This window comes from Lampris incognitus, chromosome 2 (genome assembly GCF_029633865.1).
Source record: "Lampris incognitus isolate fLamInc1 chromosome 2, fLamInc1.hap2, whole genome shotgun sequence".
In the NCBI taxonomy this organism is placed as follows: domain Eukaryota; kingdom Metazoa; phylum Chordata; class Actinopteri; order Lampriformes; family Lampridae; genus Lampris; species Lampris incognitus.
The window spans coordinates 116,833,474-116,851,718 of record NC_079212.1 but is presented as its reverse complement, the minus strand read 5'-3'; the positions used below and the strand labels follow the sequence as shown (position 1 = coordinate 116,851,718).

The following is an 18,245-nucleotide window of genomic DNA, read 5'->3' as shown; positions in this document are numbered from 1 at the left end:
CAGCTCAGTTTGAATTGACCAACTTAAAAAAAAACAGCGATATGTGTGGCAAAAACCCCAAGTGTGAGACAGAATAGAGATATTGTTTTTTTTCTGATTTTTCCCCTTTTCTCCCAATTTAGTGGCCAATCGCTCCCTATTTTAATTCAAACACCCACCTTCGTACTCTGTGTTCGCCAACTGCATCTCTCCGGCCGGCAGTCTCGAAGGAGACCGCCTCCCCACTTTCGTGACAAGGCGGATCCAGGCCGAACCACTGCTTTTTCCGACACACACAGAGACACATTCCTGTGACGAACACAAGCCGACCCCCTCCCGAAAACAGCGGTGCCAATTATTGCTGCTTCATCGAGTCCGGCCATAGTCGGATCTGACGAGACCGAGGCGCGAGCCCCGTCCCAGTGGGCAACTGCATCGACACAAAGCCGATGCTTAGACCGCTACACCACCGCGGACCCCCGAATAGAAATGTTGTAAGTACACTGCTCAAAAAAATAAAGGGAACACCTAAAAACACAATATAGACCTCGATGAATGAAATATTTCGGCTGAAAATCTTTATTTATTAGACAGAGGAATGTGTTTAGAGCAAAATAACCTACGAATGATCAATGGAAATCAAAATCATTAGCCCATTAAGGTCTGGATTCAGAATCATACTCAAAATCAAAGTGGAAAATGAGAACATAGGCTGATCCAACTTCTGTGGAAATTCTTCAAGACGATTCAAAATGAGGCTCAGTAGTGTGTGTGGCCTCCACGTGCCTGTATGCACTCCCTACAACGTCTGGGCATGCTCCTGATGAGACGACGGATGGTCTCCTGAGGGATCTCCTCCCAGACCTGGATCAAGGCATCGGTCAACTCCTGGACAGTCTGTGGTGCGACATCGCGTTGGCGGATGGTACGAGACATGATGTCCCAGAGGTGCTCGATTGGATTCAGGTCTGGGGAACGTGCTGGCCAGTCCATAGCATCAATGTCCTCGACATACAGGAACTGCTGACACACTCTGGCCACATGAGGACGAGCATTGTCATGCATGAGCAGGAACCCAGGGCCCACTGCACCAGCATATAGTCTGACAATGGGTCTGAGGATCTCATCCCGGTACCTAATGGCAGTCATGGTACCTCTGGCTAGCACGTAGAGGTCTGTGCGGCCCTCCAAGGATATGCCTCCCCAGACCATCACTGACCCACCGCCAAACCGGTCATATTGGAGGATGTTGCAGGCAGCAGAACGTTCTCCACAGCGTCTCCAGACTCTCTCACGTCTGTCACATGTGTTCAGTGTGAACCTGCTCTCATCTGTGAAGAGCACAGGGCGCCAATGGCGAATCTGCCAACCAAGATGTTCTCTGGCAAAGGTCAATCGGGCCGCACGGTGTTGGGCTGTGAGCACAGGCCCCAATTGTGGACGTCGGGCCCTCATACCATCCTCATGCATTCTGTTTCTCACTGTTTGAGCAGAAACCTGCACATTAGTGGCCTGTTGAAGGTCGTTTTGTAGGGCTCCGGCAGTGCTCCTCCTGTTCCTCCTTGCACAAAGGACCAGATAGCGGTCCTGCTGCAGGGTTGTTGTCCTCCTGCGGCCCCCTCCACGTCTCCTGGTGCACTGGCCTGTCTCCTGGTACCTCCTCCATGCTCTGGACACTGTGCTGGGAGACACATCAAATCTTCTTGCCACAGCACGCATTGATGTGCCATCCTGGATGAGCTGCACTACCTGAGCAACTTCTGTAGGTTGCAGATACCGCCTCATGCCACCTCTAGTGGTGAGGGCACTAGCAAAATGAAAAACTAACCAAAGATCGGCCAGAAAAGATGAGGGCAGGCAAATGATCTGTGGCCACCACCTGCAAATCCATTCCTTTTATAGGGGTTGTCTTGCAAATTGTCTAATTTCCACCAGGTGGAAATTAGACAATTTACCAACAGGTGAAATTGATTCACAAATCAGTGTTGCTTCCTAACTGGACAGGTTGATATCTCAAAAGTGTGATTGACTTGGAGCTACATTGCATTGCTTATGTGTTCCCTTTATTTTTTTGAGCAGTGTATTAGAAGTTGCACTTGATAATGTCCTGGAAGTGTGTACTGAGTGACACACTGGCAGTTTACCTGGTGGATAAGTAGAAGGCCTTGGGTTTTAGGTGGCCACAAGAAGTCAAGGATGTGGCTGTTCAGGAGAATGCCTGAAGGCGTTATGATTCTTGTCCCAAATGGCCGGCTCAAAGAAGTGAATCATTAAACAGATAATGGAGGAGAATTTACCCAGCAGCTCATACTATGAATGTCCTCGTTGTATGTCAGGCTTTGGGCAAAAAGATAAAACCCCTCAAATGTGCTACTGACACAATGAGGTCATCTGGCCTCATTGCCACCACCTGGATAGCCACTAGCTCACCCAGAAGCGAATAGGCAGCAGCGTAGCGCTCTGGAGGAGACGCATGTGAGAGATCGTTCCTCTGACAAAGCACATCAGCCTAGTTCTTGATTTGACACAGATGCAGACGGGAGGGAAACACACTGGAAACTAATAGAAATATCTGAAAGGGTGGTGATAGACTTCTTCTGTGTTTTGCTACACAAAATCAGTTAATTTTACTTAAAAAGAGAGACAATGATGAGTAAACAAATTAAAATAGATATAAATCAACATCACAACACAGCTTAGTGTTTTACCTTAGCATCTCAAGAGAATAATTCAGTGGCTGAAGAGTTGTGCCTGGGGACAATCAACTCACTTGCCAGAGCCAGAGCTGCTTTCAGCTGTCAGTGTGACAAGAGAAACCTGAATGTCTTTAGTTGCTGCCCAACCATAAACAAAGCCTATGTTGTTGGATATTTGCCATGACCCTTCCCTCCAAGGGTAAAAGTGGACCCAAACCATGTCAGGAAAATGCCCCCCACAGCATAACATGGCCCCCGGACCCCCTCACTGTAGCATTCAGGTTTTTCCTTTGTCACTCATCTGTATAAACACATACACACACCAATTATATAATATAATTTATTATACAATATATTACAAATATGGGCGGCACCATGGCGCAGGGGTTAACGTGGTTGCCTCACAGCAAGAAGGTTCTGGGTTCAAGCCCCGGGATAGTCCAAACTTGGGGATTGTCCCGGGGTTGTCCTCTGTGTGGAGTTTGCATTTTCTCCCCATGTCTGCATGGGTTTCCTCCGGTTTTCTCCCACAGTCCAAAGACATGTAGGTCAGGTAAATCGGCCAGACTAAATTGCTCCTAGGTATGAATGTGTGTATGTGTATGTGTGTGTGTGTGATGGCCATGGCGGTCTGTCCAGGGTGTCTCCCTGCCTGCTGCCCAATGACTGCTGGGATAGGCTCCAACATCTCCACGATCCTGAGAAAAGGATAAGTGGTTCGGATAATGGATGGATATTATACACATTTTATTACATAATTATATTACAAGTGTCAGGACTTAACTGAAGTCAGCTGTCCTTGGTCTGAGACCAAATGCAAATGAGACTCTAGATTTTGTCCATGACACCATCCTTATTTAAGTCTGAACACAATTTACCTCATCTTCCATCTCTTTTGATAGGTTCCCAGTGTAGATGTCTGAAAGACCGGCTTCCAGGACCATTTGCAAGATTGGGCATCCTCAGAAACGAGGATGAGGTTTTGTGCAAAGACATCTCCTAAAAAAAGGTTAAAAAGTCCACTATTTTGATTAAACCTATATCCTTACAGTCTACCTGCCATGCATGTTATGAGCTTGATATAATCGTCGAAGCATACCTGCCAGTCCAACTTGCAGACCTGGCTGAATGAAAAAGGTAATAGATGGCCGCCACCTAAAGTGTTACAATAAAGTAAATAAATGGTGTTTTAATTACCCATGCTCCCCACAAAATGCACTATCTTTAAGTGTAAATCATTATGCAACATCTCATGTTTGATTGCATAGGGTGCAGTTTCTTAAAAATAAAAAAGATCACCCTGCTTTTGGTCTTGCGGATATCATGAAAAAGCATCACTCCTCTGCACGAAGACAATCAAAATCGAGTGGAGTCATGGACTATAAGCTGAAATAAATACTTCTAAAGCACACAGAGAACTCAGTTACATACCCACCAGTACCTGACTTAAGTGGATGCACAAAACTCAAACAGGCTGTGGCAACAATGGCTACATCAACACTGGGACCACAATTGTGGAGTACCTTCAGACCAAGCAGTGTTTATGATCTGACATCAACACACCTTTTATGAAGACCTGAGATGCCATCATAATGGGGGAAGAATAAATTCACTGTGGTTGTGGTAAAAAGTAAACTTGATTGGTAGATGGTTGACATCGAGGATTTGAACAAGTAAACAGATTTTAGGTTCTGTCCAGTGACTTAGTATCAAACACTTGTCACATTCTTTCAACATACTTGCATCCTCATCATAATGTCTCTGAAAGTCGTTAGTTGGTTGGTGCACCATCCACAATCAACTGATGCGAGCCACCAGTACTCTTGTCACCGAAAGGTGGTTGACTGTTCAGTTTTGTCTGTGGGGATACATTCATCTTTACCTTAACTGAATGATTTATGGTCGAAAATGTTGGCATTTGAAAAGACCATTTAAGCAAAGAAGCTGGATTCAATACAAACTGAAATGGGGCCCCATACAAAATGCATACTCCTCTCAGCGAAACAGCTCAATAATGGACCAGAGTTTCAATTAACTCCCAACCAATGACATCGTCTCATCTACAATTGCCTCTAAAATGTAATTTTGGAAAATAAACCATGAATATAATTTGGGCTTCATATTTTGCATTAAGCATGCAACTCCAGACCAAAAATGTTATTGCTAAAGGGGTATAAGTATCAGAATCATGTTTATTGGCCATGTAGGTTTGCACATATATGGATTTGACTCGTTTCGTGGCTCTCAGTGTATTTTACGTAAAATAACACAGCACAAAAATCTTCAGATATATATACACGAGGACTGACTATATAAAGGTGAAATAAGAAGCGATAAAGTGCAATGGTGAAGAGAATATATACATGTTTTTTTTTTAGTTCCAAAAGTGAATACACGTAGGAATACAAGTCCTATGATTTTGTCAAATTTTTTTTAACATTTTTTCATCTCCAAGATTTCACATAAGCACTGTGAGATAAAAGTGTCATGCTTCATACAACATACTGCAGCAAGTGCGTAGTTTAGACTTGGCTTGGAGGCAGGAAGAATTAGGAGTGGGTCATCTGGATAATGAGCACCTGTGTATAATCAACCTCTGCCTGTTTATGTGTGTGTTTCAGTAGGCAGAGAAGTCTGAAATGCTGTCAAAGTGGCACTCTGTTGTATGTAGATTTGTTTCGAGAATGGTTTATTGCTTTGACTCTGTAAAACATGATATTAAAGACAGTGGACTGCCCCTGAAAAAAGAATTAATCGACTGCCAGGCTTCAAAGAACTACTGCATTAAAATTTCGTGAAGTGAGTGAAACTTGTCACAAATATCAGTGTATGAGATATGACTCTTCATTACAGAGCAATACAGCACAGATTATACTATTTTAGCTGCCTACAAATGGTAATAATTCAAGTCCTAAATCAAAAGGGGTCCAGGTTTGTTTTGTTTTATCTGCATAGGAAAATACTGGAATGTATAAAACCAGCTGAATTAGTATTTTATTGACCAACAAAGGTGAGGTGCATATCTTTAGGCATCCTTGTGATATGCATCTTCTTTGGTTTCACTGCTGCTATTCCCAGTCTCAGTGGCTGAAGCTGCGACACCCCGGCTAGTGGAAGTAAGCAGTGTGTGCGTGGGAGGAGTGACTTTTGGCTCGCTGGCGGACACAGTTTTGACGTTGAATGCAATTACTTGCCAGCTAGTGAGAGTTGACCCAGACCTGAGCCCTCCTCTGCACACAGGCTACCTATGAAGCCTTCGCCAAAGCTCCAGCCTGGGACACAAAGCCACTACAGGCTTGGCAGGTCATTTGCTGCTGTTTTCATCTGAGGCCTGTGGCTCTGACAACCTAGGGAAAAACACATCCATGTAAGAAAACAACACATGCATTTCACAAACATGTTACCGTCAATATTGTTTTTATGGGTGTCGCCAAGGGGGGTCAGGTGGGTCAATAGACCTACCCCAAAAAACTAAAGCTTTAAAAAAAAAAATCAAACTAAAACGTATTCAATGAAACCGAGCTGCTGTTACCTTAGGAATAAAATAAGCTCATAGTCACTGCCATAGGACGTCTTAAAGCCTAAAATATCCAATAGGCTATTTGGCGATTACGCCACTAAATTATAAGTTTTAATATACTAAAAAACAAGAGTATCTGTAGCCATAGTGCATCAAAGGCCAGCTTGCATAAGGTCTCCTGTGTTCAGAATAAAAAGATCCCCTTTTTGGGGAAAAAAGGCCTACCCCTCTTAGTGGGCTGACTACAGCCCTGGTTTTCAGAATCAGAATACTTTATTCATCTCTGAGGGGAAATTGGGTGCTATTACAGACACTCACGCTCCAGTAAAGAAAAATAAAAAAACTAACAAGATACAAGATAACAAGAAAATAGAAACAAATAGAAACAAAAAAAATAGAAATAAAAGATAAAATAAGAAATAGAAATAAGAACAAAATATATAAACATATGTGCACCATGACCCAGCATGGTGCACATAACACCCTATCTATACTACACTACCGCAGCAAAAAAAAAAACACCACAAACAAAACCCGACAGGGTAAAACAAGTCGAAGGGTCAGTCCAATGACCATTAACTCTGAATGTCTGACACTGAGGGAGGAGTTGTAAAGTTTGATGGCCACAGGCAGGAATGACCTCCTGTGGTGCTCTGTTGTGCATTTCAGCAGAATTAGTCTATTACTAAAAGTACTCCTATACCCAATCAGCACGTCATGGAGTGGGTGGGAGACATTGTCTCTGATGGCACATAACGTCAACATATCTTTTCACAATCAGAGTTCCAAGTTTAAGAATATGAAGTCAAGATATTAGAAAATATAGTATAACCTTAATGTTCATTTGAAAACCACTTTCCCTCCCCTGTAAATTCTGTCACCTGATGTGGGTTTCTATGGTGGTATCCATCTCTTCATTGACAGTTGGGTGTGATGGACTTCCGTCAGCAGATGTGCGGCTAGCTCTGCATCCAAGCTCTCTACTGCCCTCTCCTCATTAACTGTCTCTGTGGGGACACCAGTAGACCTTTTATCAAAATGAAACTTTATTATTCACCCAAAGAGACGGGAAACCTCTGACCATATGGTCACATTACCAGTGTCATATGTCGCAGAATAAGAAATGCACCAAAGTGATAAATTATATCAATATCGATACACCATCCACCCCTTTACCTCCATATTTTCTAAACAAAAATTAGGACTCAGGAATCAAACTCAAGAGTCTATGTCACCCTGGGACAGTACTGACCTTGATGGCTCACTAGAAGCCATCCCTCTTCAACCTCTTGACTCAAGGTCCTCGGGGGTTACTTTCTCTTGCACAAACATATGGGTAATTGCTCTCAACATGTTTGGTTTCTTAGGAGGGATAGTTTTGTGCTGGTTGCCTATTTGCTCTTTTCTGCCTCTCTCCTCTCCTTTCTGTGACAGGAGGCTCAAGCGTAGCAAAAGAAGTTTCCAAATGCATTCAGTGTCATGCCTAACAAAGACTTACTGAGCAAGTGAAGAACAAAATGTGTTAACGTCATCAGATAGGTTGTTCCTGTCTAACTAATCATCACTCTTATACCACTAGTTCAAGAGCAAGTGATACCAGTAATCTCATTCATTCATGATGCCCATTTAAAATTAAAGCAACTCTGAGTCAGATGACAACGATGTACAGCCAATGGGACGTTTTTTTTTGTGTGTGGATTATTTCCCCCCTTTTTTTCTTTCCAATTGTACCCGACCAATTACCCCACTCTTCCAAGCCGTCCCTGTCGCTGCTCCACCCCCTCTGCCAAGCCGGGGAGGTCTGCAGACTACCACATGCCTCCTCCGATACATGTGGAGTCACCAGCCGCTTCTTTTCACCTGACAGTGAGAAGTTTCGCCAGGGGGATGTAGCATGTGGGAAGATAATGCTATTCCCCCCAGTTCCCTCTCCCCCCCAAACAGGCACCCCGACCAACCAGAGGAGGCGCTAGTGCAGTGACCAGGGCACATACCCACACCGGGCTTCCCACCCACAGACACGGCCAATTGTGTCTGTACGGATGCCTGACCAAGCTGGAGGTAACACGGGGATTCGACCCGGCAATCCCCATGTTGGTAGGCAATGGATTAGACCGCCACACCACCCAGATGCCTTTTTGAATAATCTTAACCCCCAGAGAATTCTATTGTCAAGTGTCCATATGCTTTTTAGGCATGGGGAGATAGGCCTCTAAAAACACTGATCCATTTATCTCAACCAGAGACATCTTAACAATAAAACCTTTAATTCAGTAAATGAGAATGAACAGCTTCCTGTCTAATCACTATCACAATATTTTAAGTAAAAAAACAAGAATAAAATCAGCGATGGTTGCTTTAACATTCTCTATTCCTGGTAAAGCTCTGCCGTGAAGGAAATGATGGTATCAGCTAGTATGCCCAGGCTTAACTTTAAAACGTATGGTCAGTGGTTGAATACACTTGCTACTAAGGGAGAGGCACCAAGAGCTATGACTGACCCAGGTTTCAAAACACCTCAAATTTGCAACGAAAGCAAAATCTCATATAATTTCGCAATGAACCTGTTTCCCCTTTGACATTTCGGCTGAGCAACTTAAATCTCTCACCGGGATGACTGATAAGTGATCCTCAGTAGGGGTCGACTGACATGGTTTTTTCAGGGCCAACACCGATATTGATTATCGGTAAGTTATGGCAGCCGATAACCAATATTTGGGGCCAATATTCAGTTGCAGTAAATGTAAAAAATGTTGTGCCAAAATTTACAGCAACACAAACCCCAACACAAGGCTGCCTTTAAATGAACATATGTTTGATTGAATTTTGTGTACAGAAAATATTTGAAAAAATAAAGTGCATGATGTTCAAGGCACTAGATACCAATCTGAGTGGAATTCTTTTTTAATTAGAAATAAATAACTTTCAAAACATGAAAATGGAATGAATTAAACAGCATAGACAGCAGGAAGTAAACTTTGATCAAACTGAATAATTATAATATTAAAATAATTCCACATAAATTGGTTAAAGTGCTCCCAGCAGGCTTTGACTAAACTGAATGGAAAAATGTACATTATGTCATTATGTTCCCTTTCTCTTATCTTTAAAGTGACAGTTTCGGTTTTTTGAAGTGGGGCTGCATGAGGTACTTATCAATAGTCAGTGTATTTCCTGCAGTAGATGGGAGTCTGTGCGCTTCCAGTTCGGAGATTCAACAGGAGTAGCCGGCACGGATGTTGAGGAATGGGACACAGACAAAACCCTCCCATGTGTTTTGGTTTTTTTTCTTCACAATTCGGTTATATATTAATTTAGAACATTCATTGACAGCCCTACCAGTTTACCAAAGAGACGGCCAAAGTTGTCCAATGGAACAACGTCGCTCTGAGTTCCTTGTCTTGTGTACCAGTCGTTTTTTGCGGATCCGTGTGCATGCGGATTGTATTCAAAACGACGTTGTCTGAACGCGGAACTTTTTTTTTAAACGCAACGGAAAAACTTTTCCGTTTTTAGCAAGACCGTTCTGAAATGTTTCTCTCAATAAACCACAGAAAGTTGAATCAGTTCATCTGGATAAATACATTTCTCTCAATAAAACGTGTCCCGATGAACTGATTCAACTTTCTGTGACCTTTGAATCATGTAATTTACTTCCGCCAGAATAAATAGGCCAAACACTTAACTACGTCAAGCAAGTCCACACTGTTGAGCAAGTTCGACACAGCAGTCATTGAATTTGTCCTGTGCACATCCATCACGGTCTGGTTTGGAGCAGCAACAAAACGTGATAGGAACAGACTGCAGCGAACAGCAAGGACAGCAGAAAAAGTCATTGGCACTCCGCTGCCCACCCTGTAGGATTTGTACACCTCAAGAGCCCGGAAACGGGCGGGCAGAATCAGCACACATCCAGGACACGGTCTGTTTGAGCTCCTACCCCCTGACAAGCGCTACAGAACAACGGGCACCAAAACCACCAGACATAGGACGTTATTCCCACAGGCCATTTCTCTCATAAACACTTTAAAAGAGCGGCGCAGGAATAGACACGTATTTTGTAAATGACACTTTGTAAATAGCCCCCTCTGGTCAAGATGTCTCACCTACATACTATCTATGACGTGCACTACCTCTTTAAACCAGATGTGCAATACAAATGTTGTGCAATACAAATGTACAATTGTAAATACACATACAACTGCTGTAAACTGGTTACAAATTATTGCTGTTGTGGTTGTAACATAGGTATATAATATAGTATGTGGTTGTGAGGTATATGGTATGTGAATATATAGTGTATACTTATGGTATATAAGATAATACAGTGTAATACAGTGGGAGTATAGAGCATTGTATATGGGTTGTGGAGTTGGGGTATTGGTATAAGGTATATAGTATGGGCAATAAAGTATATAAGCAATATGGTATATTATATGGGCATAAGCTGTTGAATATTCAACCATAACAACACTGTATAGTAGTGACGTACCTGTTGTGAATACATGTTTTGCCTCCAATGTCCTGTTGTTGTTCTATTTATTTCTTGATGTCTGCAAGTGCTGGAAGCTATTGTGAACCGGAGTCAAATTCCTCGTGTGCATAGGCACACTTGGCCAATAAAGTTGACTCTTGATTGTTCTGTGGTGGCTCTGGTTTTCTTGACTCTGGCTGTGCTGAGACAATGCCATTATCATCTGAAGTGGGTTGTGGACCTTAAAGTAAGGAAGACACATCACAGCAACACCAAAATTATGATTTTTTTCAGGCGGGTCACCACAGAAAAAAATCTCTGCCGCTATAGCAGAACAAAATCAAATAAGAAAACGAAATATTCCGCAATCAATCATGAGTCACTTCCTCAATAAATCGGCTATTGTTGCTGCGCAAGGCGTTTACTCTACTTGCGCATATGTTACCTTTCCAGATCCACGGCACCGAACCATAGTTTTAGGTTATTGGCTTAGAAAAGCCAACGAACTTTTTAAAAGATTCTTAATAGACTGTATGCTACCGCTGTACAGTCCCCCGCCTTTACTGCTACGAATGGACTACGCACATGCGCAATGCAGATGTTCACGCAAAAAAAAAAAACCGACATGAAGACTAACTTCCGCTGCTGAGACCATGTGATTTTCTTTCAACTGCGGAAGTGCCGCTTGCGGAGGTCCGCCATTTTGTCTGTCATTGCCCGATCCGTACCGGAAACCCGGAAACTCGATTTGTGCGAAAATGCGTCTACTGTCACCGCTTTTTAATTTTAATTTTAAATTCTTAATTACATTTATGTTTTAAGTGACAAAGAACAAACATACAAGACATTACAATAAGAATACAATAAACGTATATAAACTTAACATTGAACACCTAGGGGTACAATCAATTATTCAAATGTTAAATTTCACTTCTCAGAAATATTAACAGATGGGATTGCTTTTTTGTTTTTACATAAATTAATGGTCTTGATGTAGTTTTGCATGTCTGTCAAGAGTACATTTAGTTTGGGATTTTTCTCCATTCCATTTCATCCTATGCACAATAATAATAATAATAACAATAAATAATAAATTTATAACAAACATCATGTTGGAGTCTTTAGCTATGGGGTTAAACAGAAGCAGGATATCTTGCAATTGAAAGGCAAGACTGGAAGAGGTTTTGCTAAGAATACATTTTGATAAATCCGTCCAAAATTTGTTAACATATGGGCAGTTCCAGAAAAGGTGGCTTAGAGATTCAAAATCATTTTCACAGAATACACATGTATCATCAATGTCTATTTTAATTCTACTTACAATAACATTTTACACTGGGTAAACTCTATGGATAATCTTGAATGTAATTTATTTGACTTTACTGGACATACAGCATTTATGACATTGACTCCTGACATTTTTACAGTTGATATGCTCCACAGTGGAATTAATAATAATAATAATAATAATAATAATAATAATAATAATAATAATAATAATAATAATAATAACAATAACATTTGAATAGCGCTTTTCTAAACACCTAAAAACATTACCACAGGAGGTGTAATAACATTCTTACAGATTGATCTAACATAGTTGTTACTGCATTTTTAGCTTCGGAAATCAACACCTTCTAATGAATTGACAGGAAATCTTCCATAGTGAGCTATCGCTCCTTCAGGAATGGACTCTATTACAGTTTTGCATTCTATACACGTGATAGGAACATCAGAATGACCGTCAACGCGGTCGTTTTACGACGCTGTTGAAATCCGTCATCGATTTTGTTTAGTGATTTTTTGTTTGTTTGTTTTGTGATTGTGTTTTGTTTTGTGTAAAACAAGTTTTGCGATGTGCTACGTAACATCCGATTGTAAGTTCCGTCGTGGAGGACTGCAAAAAGTTAAAATATTTTTACTTTGGACGGCAGTGCCGTCTGCCGTTGTCGGATGTCATCTGATTTACCATCCTGCTTTCATCCACGAAAAATGACTTCTAGTTTGCCGTGTGCCGTTTACCGGATTGCATGTGAATGCAGCATAACGGTTTCCTTCGACGCAGGGCGGGATGTTTCAAATTAAATCAAGTTCTTAAAACACACGTGAACAATTAGGTGGTTTAGATGTATCAATGCAGATTCGCTACCACTCTCCTCTGTTTCTGATCCACGTCAATGCTGTTTTCCTAACATGTAGTAACAGTAGCATACCCTTGAAAATGTTATGTGTAGGCCTGTACAAATGGAGACATGTTGCCGCAGGATATACGGACTGGCAGACGGGATCGTGAAAAACGTGGTATTGGTATTATAGCGCCACTCACTGTTTGTTGTGTGAAGTGGCATCGGCGTAACATTTCAGTGCAACCTACTTCCAAAAGATGGTGCACTTACTCTGCTCGTTATGTTGAGAAGGAAAGTAGAGGGCGTGAATAAGAGTTAGGCAAGCTGCACTGCAGGTTATAGTCTGTTCGAATTTCGCAAAGAAATTAAAAGAAAAAAAAACTGTAAGTTGTGAGCAATATTCACACAAATTCATCAGGGGTACACTCATCATCACCTGGTGATTAAACTTAACCAGGAAAATAAAAGCAATCAGTGATCCCATCTGCCCAGATTGTTTTTTTTTAAATTTCAGATATTCTTTAGTTTGGGGTCTAGTCCATATTCTACGTTTTTCACTCGCAGTCGGCTTTTAAAAGCCACACTAATAAAACCTGCTCGACTTGACTTGACTTGACTTAATCACACTGGTCTACTTCGAATTGTAGTGAGATGATCCAGTAGTTTGCCACTTATTGGGAAATAATGGAGCGAGTTGTGCAAGTGTGTGTGTGTGTGTGAGTGTGTGTGTGTGTGTGTGTGTGTGTGTGTGTGTGTGTGTGTGTGTGTGTGTGTGTGTGTGTGTGTGTGTGTGTGTGTGTGTGTGTGTGTGTGCACCTGACGTTCGGCTCTTTTCGACGAACATGCCAACAGCGTGGTTATTTTATCACACCTATTTTCTTAAATTGGGTTTTTTTTTTGCCCCCCTCACATGTAATCCTTCCAATCCTTCCAATTCGCATGCCTCGTCTGCAGGTCAAACCGTTTTGATTGTCCTCCAGCCCATTAAGAGTAACCGTGTTTCCATGGGGGGTGGGGGGGGGGTGGGATGAGCATGAGGTCCTTCAGCACTGATGTAGGAGGTGGGGTGTGTCTTCGGCCGAGCACACCCCTACTGCTTGTGTCAGAGTATTTCAAGAGAGGGGCGAACTTTGAGTCATTTGGGAAAGACTACAACTCACATTTTACATCTAGAGTTAGGGTTCCAGTGCACAGTTGGATGGGACTTCTGTTTCGTTTTTGTTCTTGTTGTTCTTGTTCTTGTTGTGTTGCTTCCCCACCCCGAAAGGAACTGAGGATTGCACCCCCCCCCTCATTTTCTTAAATTTTGCTTTGTGACCAAAGGATACCTTTTTTTCTTTTATTTTTTTTAAGGCACAGTCATTTAATTTAACAGCATAAAGCAGGAAAGAAAATGCCTCGTTCTTTCTTGGTCAAAAAGTATTTCGCCAAACAAAAGCCAAACTACAGTGAATTGGAGTGTCAAAATGGTGAGTTACAATCAAGTTACTTATTGTCTGAATCGTGAAAACATCAGTTAAAAGGCACGTGAGATACATAATATGGACAACCCAAACTGTTTTTTTTTCTCGACTGAAACTGGGCTGCGGATGTTTTTTTTTTTTCCACCAAGTATAATCCAAGTAATATGGTTGGTTGTATTCTCTTCGTTGTAAACGTTGACTTAAATGTTATATTCTCTCTAAGTTGTAAACTTTGACTTATAATTGTGCAAGTTGGCGATCAAGTTGGGGCCCGTTAGATGCGCTTTCCCCTTTCTGCAACTAAACAGAGCTCCATTCATGTTACAACCCCATGTGAATACGTGGGAGGAAACGGCCCATGAAACGTCTGCATGGCTCCAATTTTTTATCCTCTCCAAATGGGTTGAAACACAGGAACTGAACTCTTAAATCACCACAGCTATATGAAAGCACCTTAAACCACATTGATTTTCTTTCTTCAGCAATGGTTACTGTAAAACAATTTTTCTTTGCATTTTTTTCTTGGTTGTGTAATTTATGCTTAGCGTCACGTTTAATTAAGCAAACCATCTTCCCCCTCCCTCAGACACCTTACTGGAGAGGTACCCGCTTGCAGAGCTTCCCTCAGGAGACAACAACAATCCATCTGCCACCTGTTACACAGCAGGCCTCCTGTGGGACCTGTCTGTTCTGCCTGCCCTCTACCTTCCCACCTCCGCCACAGAGCCTTCTCCCACACCAGGCCCTCTTGACCTCAGCTCCCCATCCAGCCTCAGCAGCAATGCCAGTAGTAGTGGAGAGGAGGATGAAGGGCGCACCTCAGACCCTCCTAGCCCCGAACCCACACACACATATATTCGGCAGCGGATGAAATGCACCAGTTCCATCACCCATGGAAGTCCCCGGGCAGAAGAGGAGGAGGAAGAGGAGGAGAGAGAGGCCCCAGTCACAGTGCCCAGGCCGGCCTTCCTCTGCAAACACTGCCCCAAAGAGTACACCAGCCTTGGGGCACTGAAGATGCACATTCGGTCACACACTTTGCCTTGTGTGTGCACCACATGTGGTAAGGCCTTCTCCAGGCCCTGGTTGCTGCGTGGCCACATCCGCACACACACAGGTGAGATCTGTTTGAATCCTATGACACATCATAAGTCATTCCTCATCAGCTATAGTATTTCATTGTGTTGTTTAATTTCTCAAGTTTTGAGTGGACAGAGGGCAAACATACAATTGAGAAATCATAAGAACTCAATCTTCTATATGCTGTCGGTACTTCGTTTACTTGAATTGTGTGCCAGCCGCTCATTTGTTGTTTAGCTAAGTCTTAAATTATCATCTTGCCAAGAGTTATGATGGGATGGGGTGGGAGTGCATGACACATTTAAGTGGTTGACATGATCACATAAGGAAGCCTTCTATAGACTCTTTTCTCACTGATCACTCATTGTGTTGCCCCCATAACAATGACTCCCCCCTCCCCCCCGTGGTACTTATCTTATCTTAGTCTGAGGTGGAAGACAACATAATGGGGAGAGACTTGTGACAGAGGGTACAGAGTGCTTGAAAACCCTCTGCTATCACGAAACGCTAACAACCTGCAGCAACTTGTTAGTGCACTAATCTCATTTGACCATGATTGAATCATGCTAATTCAGTCATGCTCTGTTCCCTCTATGTACCATGCGCTCCTTCATTATCCTCAGAATGTGTTGTGAAATGGGGTGGGGTGGGGTGGGGTGGGGTGGGGGACTCTGAGGTGTTAATGGGTCACTCTTTCTGAAGTCGGGGGTGACTGACTGTTGTTACTGTGTGAGGCTGATCGTTAGCACCAACTACACAAGTCTGTGACTACACACCCAAGAGCGGGACTAAAGAGACCACTGTGAAGTCTCATGATCTGTGTCTGACCCCTTTTGTCTCTCAACCCGCCCCACTAGGTGAGCGCCCGTTCTCCTGCCCCCACTGCAACCGGGCATTTGCTGATCGCTCCAACCTGCGGGCACACCTGCAGACCCATGCCGAGGTGAAGAAGTACCAGTGCAGTGTGTGCTCGCGCACCTTCAGCCGCATGTCCCTGCTGCAGAAACACAGCTCCTCGGGCTGCTGCTCCAGCACAGTGTGAAAACATGGCCGGGGTGAGAGAGCGACTCACACGGACCTCAGGTCAGTGGAGGGCTGGTGGCAGCAGGGGAGGTCATACAAGCCCAACCAGCCTGTTGACAACTTGCAAGACCACAAGAGCATCAAATGGTCTGCTTTAAGGGACCTAGAATGGATAAGTGATTTGTAACAAGAACTGAAGCTTTATCATGGACCCGAATCTTGCAGGCTTTCTGGCTTCTCTGCTCCCCAAATCTTCAGAGGAGAAGCAAATGCTTTTTTTTTTTTACTTCCTACAATCTTCAGGTCACTCTTGGTTGCTGTCTTGGGCCAAAATTGAACTGAGTGATTCTGCAATTCACTCTTTCTTTTTTTTAACCCCTTTTGATGGTAATGTGTCTGTTCCAAAGACCAAATGTGTGATAGACTTATCGTTGTTAGTGGTGCCAGTGATCTATTCTGTCTCTGTCCTGGTGCCGGCCAGCTCAGGATCATAGCCTAGACACAGCTGCTGAGAGGTAGGGGTGTGTGGGTGGGATAAGTCGCTCAGTATGTTTCGGTATACATACACATACACAAACATATATATACACACACACACACACACACACACACACACACACACACACACACACACACACACACACACACACACACACACACACAGCTGTCCCTGGTACTGTGGTGTAGATAGATGAAGTGCTAACAGGTGCTGCAGCCATGACCTTCACTGGTTGATAACAGGTGACTTCCCTGGACAAGCTTAAGAGAAAAGGGGAAGTATGTCATCACAAAAGGATGGTGTCAGTTAGCCCTTTTGTGACTTTGGTTTTTCCTGCCAGGAGGATACTTAAGCCTCTGTTTTGACCACATTAAAAATCTTGTTATATAGCTGATGCGGTTTAGAGATAGGAAAAGCCATTTCATCGAGGTAAGTTTCTGTGGAAGCTGCACTCTCAATTACAACGTGGATGACGGTGCAAGCACCATGCACTCAAGGTTACCACAGTGTTAATAATGCCTGCCAAAGCCATTTTTTTATCTAAGTTATGGTAAGAATTTGTGTCTTGAAATTGTATTACTTTTGAAACCAAAAATGTGCCTTTTTTTTTTACCTCAGTGGGTTGTTTTAAAAAAATAATTTGCAGTATTAGTAGGTAATTCTCACCAAATGGATGGAAATGAAAGAAGGCTGAGACCAAAGAACATACTTTTCATTGTTTACTCCATGGAAACATGGTTGCCTAATATGTGATCAGAACTATGTAAATGGACTTTATACAGTTGCATTTTTAAACTTTCCTATACATTTATGGCAGTGTTCATTGTGCAATGTCCTGATGCATATTGTGTTATTTCACTTTTGTATTGTGCTTCTGTGTTCATTTCCATTTCTTGCATTTCATTACTGAAAAATTTGCATTCAATAAAGTAATTTATGTTTATTAAAATTGCTGTCGTGGAGTGCACTGGGTAACGAAATGACAACATGACAGGAAAATGAAGACAATAGTAATATAAATCTTAATTGCTATGATGTGGGAATTAGTGCAGTCAAACATGTTGGTCATTAATGGCCTGTCAGACCATTGGCTAGAAGATCTTGTTCAACTGATACATAGATATGGGACGTAAATTGACCGTTGCGGTAAAACTGACTTACAGGTAGACAGGTGAACACACTGTATGATGGACGGGGACAACGGAGAGCACCTGCTCCAAGTTCTCACCTGCCACGGTGGTTCTTACTGCCATTGCACAAACACTGCTGTGTTTTATTGGGAGGGTGTGTTTGGCAATATTTAAGTGTCTAAAGTTTGTGTGTTTTAAAAGAGAGCTCAATGAGTGGGAAGTAAAAGCATGTTGTTGTTTTGTTTTTTTTTACAA

General features: G+C 42.5%; 1 protein-coding gene and 1 long non-coding RNA gene across 4 annotated transcripts; one reads left to right on the top strand and one right to left on the bottom strand.

Annotated features, from left to right (window-relative positions):
• Window positions 1-4,856: 4,856 nt before the first annotated feature.
• On the bottom strand, window positions 4,857-11,235 carry LOC130108331 (uncharacterized). 3 transcript variants are annotated; one of them, XR_008809870.1, is made up of 4 exons: window positions 11,115-11,235; window positions 10,688-10,910; window positions 7,077-7,202; window positions 4,857-6,022 (listed from the first exon to the last, which is right to left on the bottom strand). It is a non-coding gene; the product is annotated as an uncharacterized LOC130108331 (long non-coding RNA). The 3 variants fall into 3 exon arrangements; XR_008809872.1 differs by lacking the exons at window positions 10,688-10,910; window positions 11,115-11,235 and adding an exon at window positions 9,882-10,128; XR_008809871.1 differs by lacking the exons at window positions 10,688-10,910; window positions 11,115-11,235 and adding an exon at window positions 9,543-9,637.
• Window positions 11,236-13,950: 2,715 nt separating this feature from the next.
• On the top strand, window positions 13,951-17,809 carry snai1a (snail family zinc finger 1a). Its single transcript, XM_056274082.1, has 3 exons — window positions 13,951-14,264; window positions 14,845-15,375; window positions 16,196-17,809. Exons 1-3 carry the CDS (start codon window positions 14,189-14,191, stop codon window positions 16,378-16,380), a joined length of 792 nt encoding a protein of 263 aa, XP_056130057.1. The 5' UTR covers window positions 13,951-14,188; the 3' UTR covers window positions 16,381-17,809.
• The last annotated feature ends 436 nt before the right edge of the window (window positions 17,810-18,245 follow it).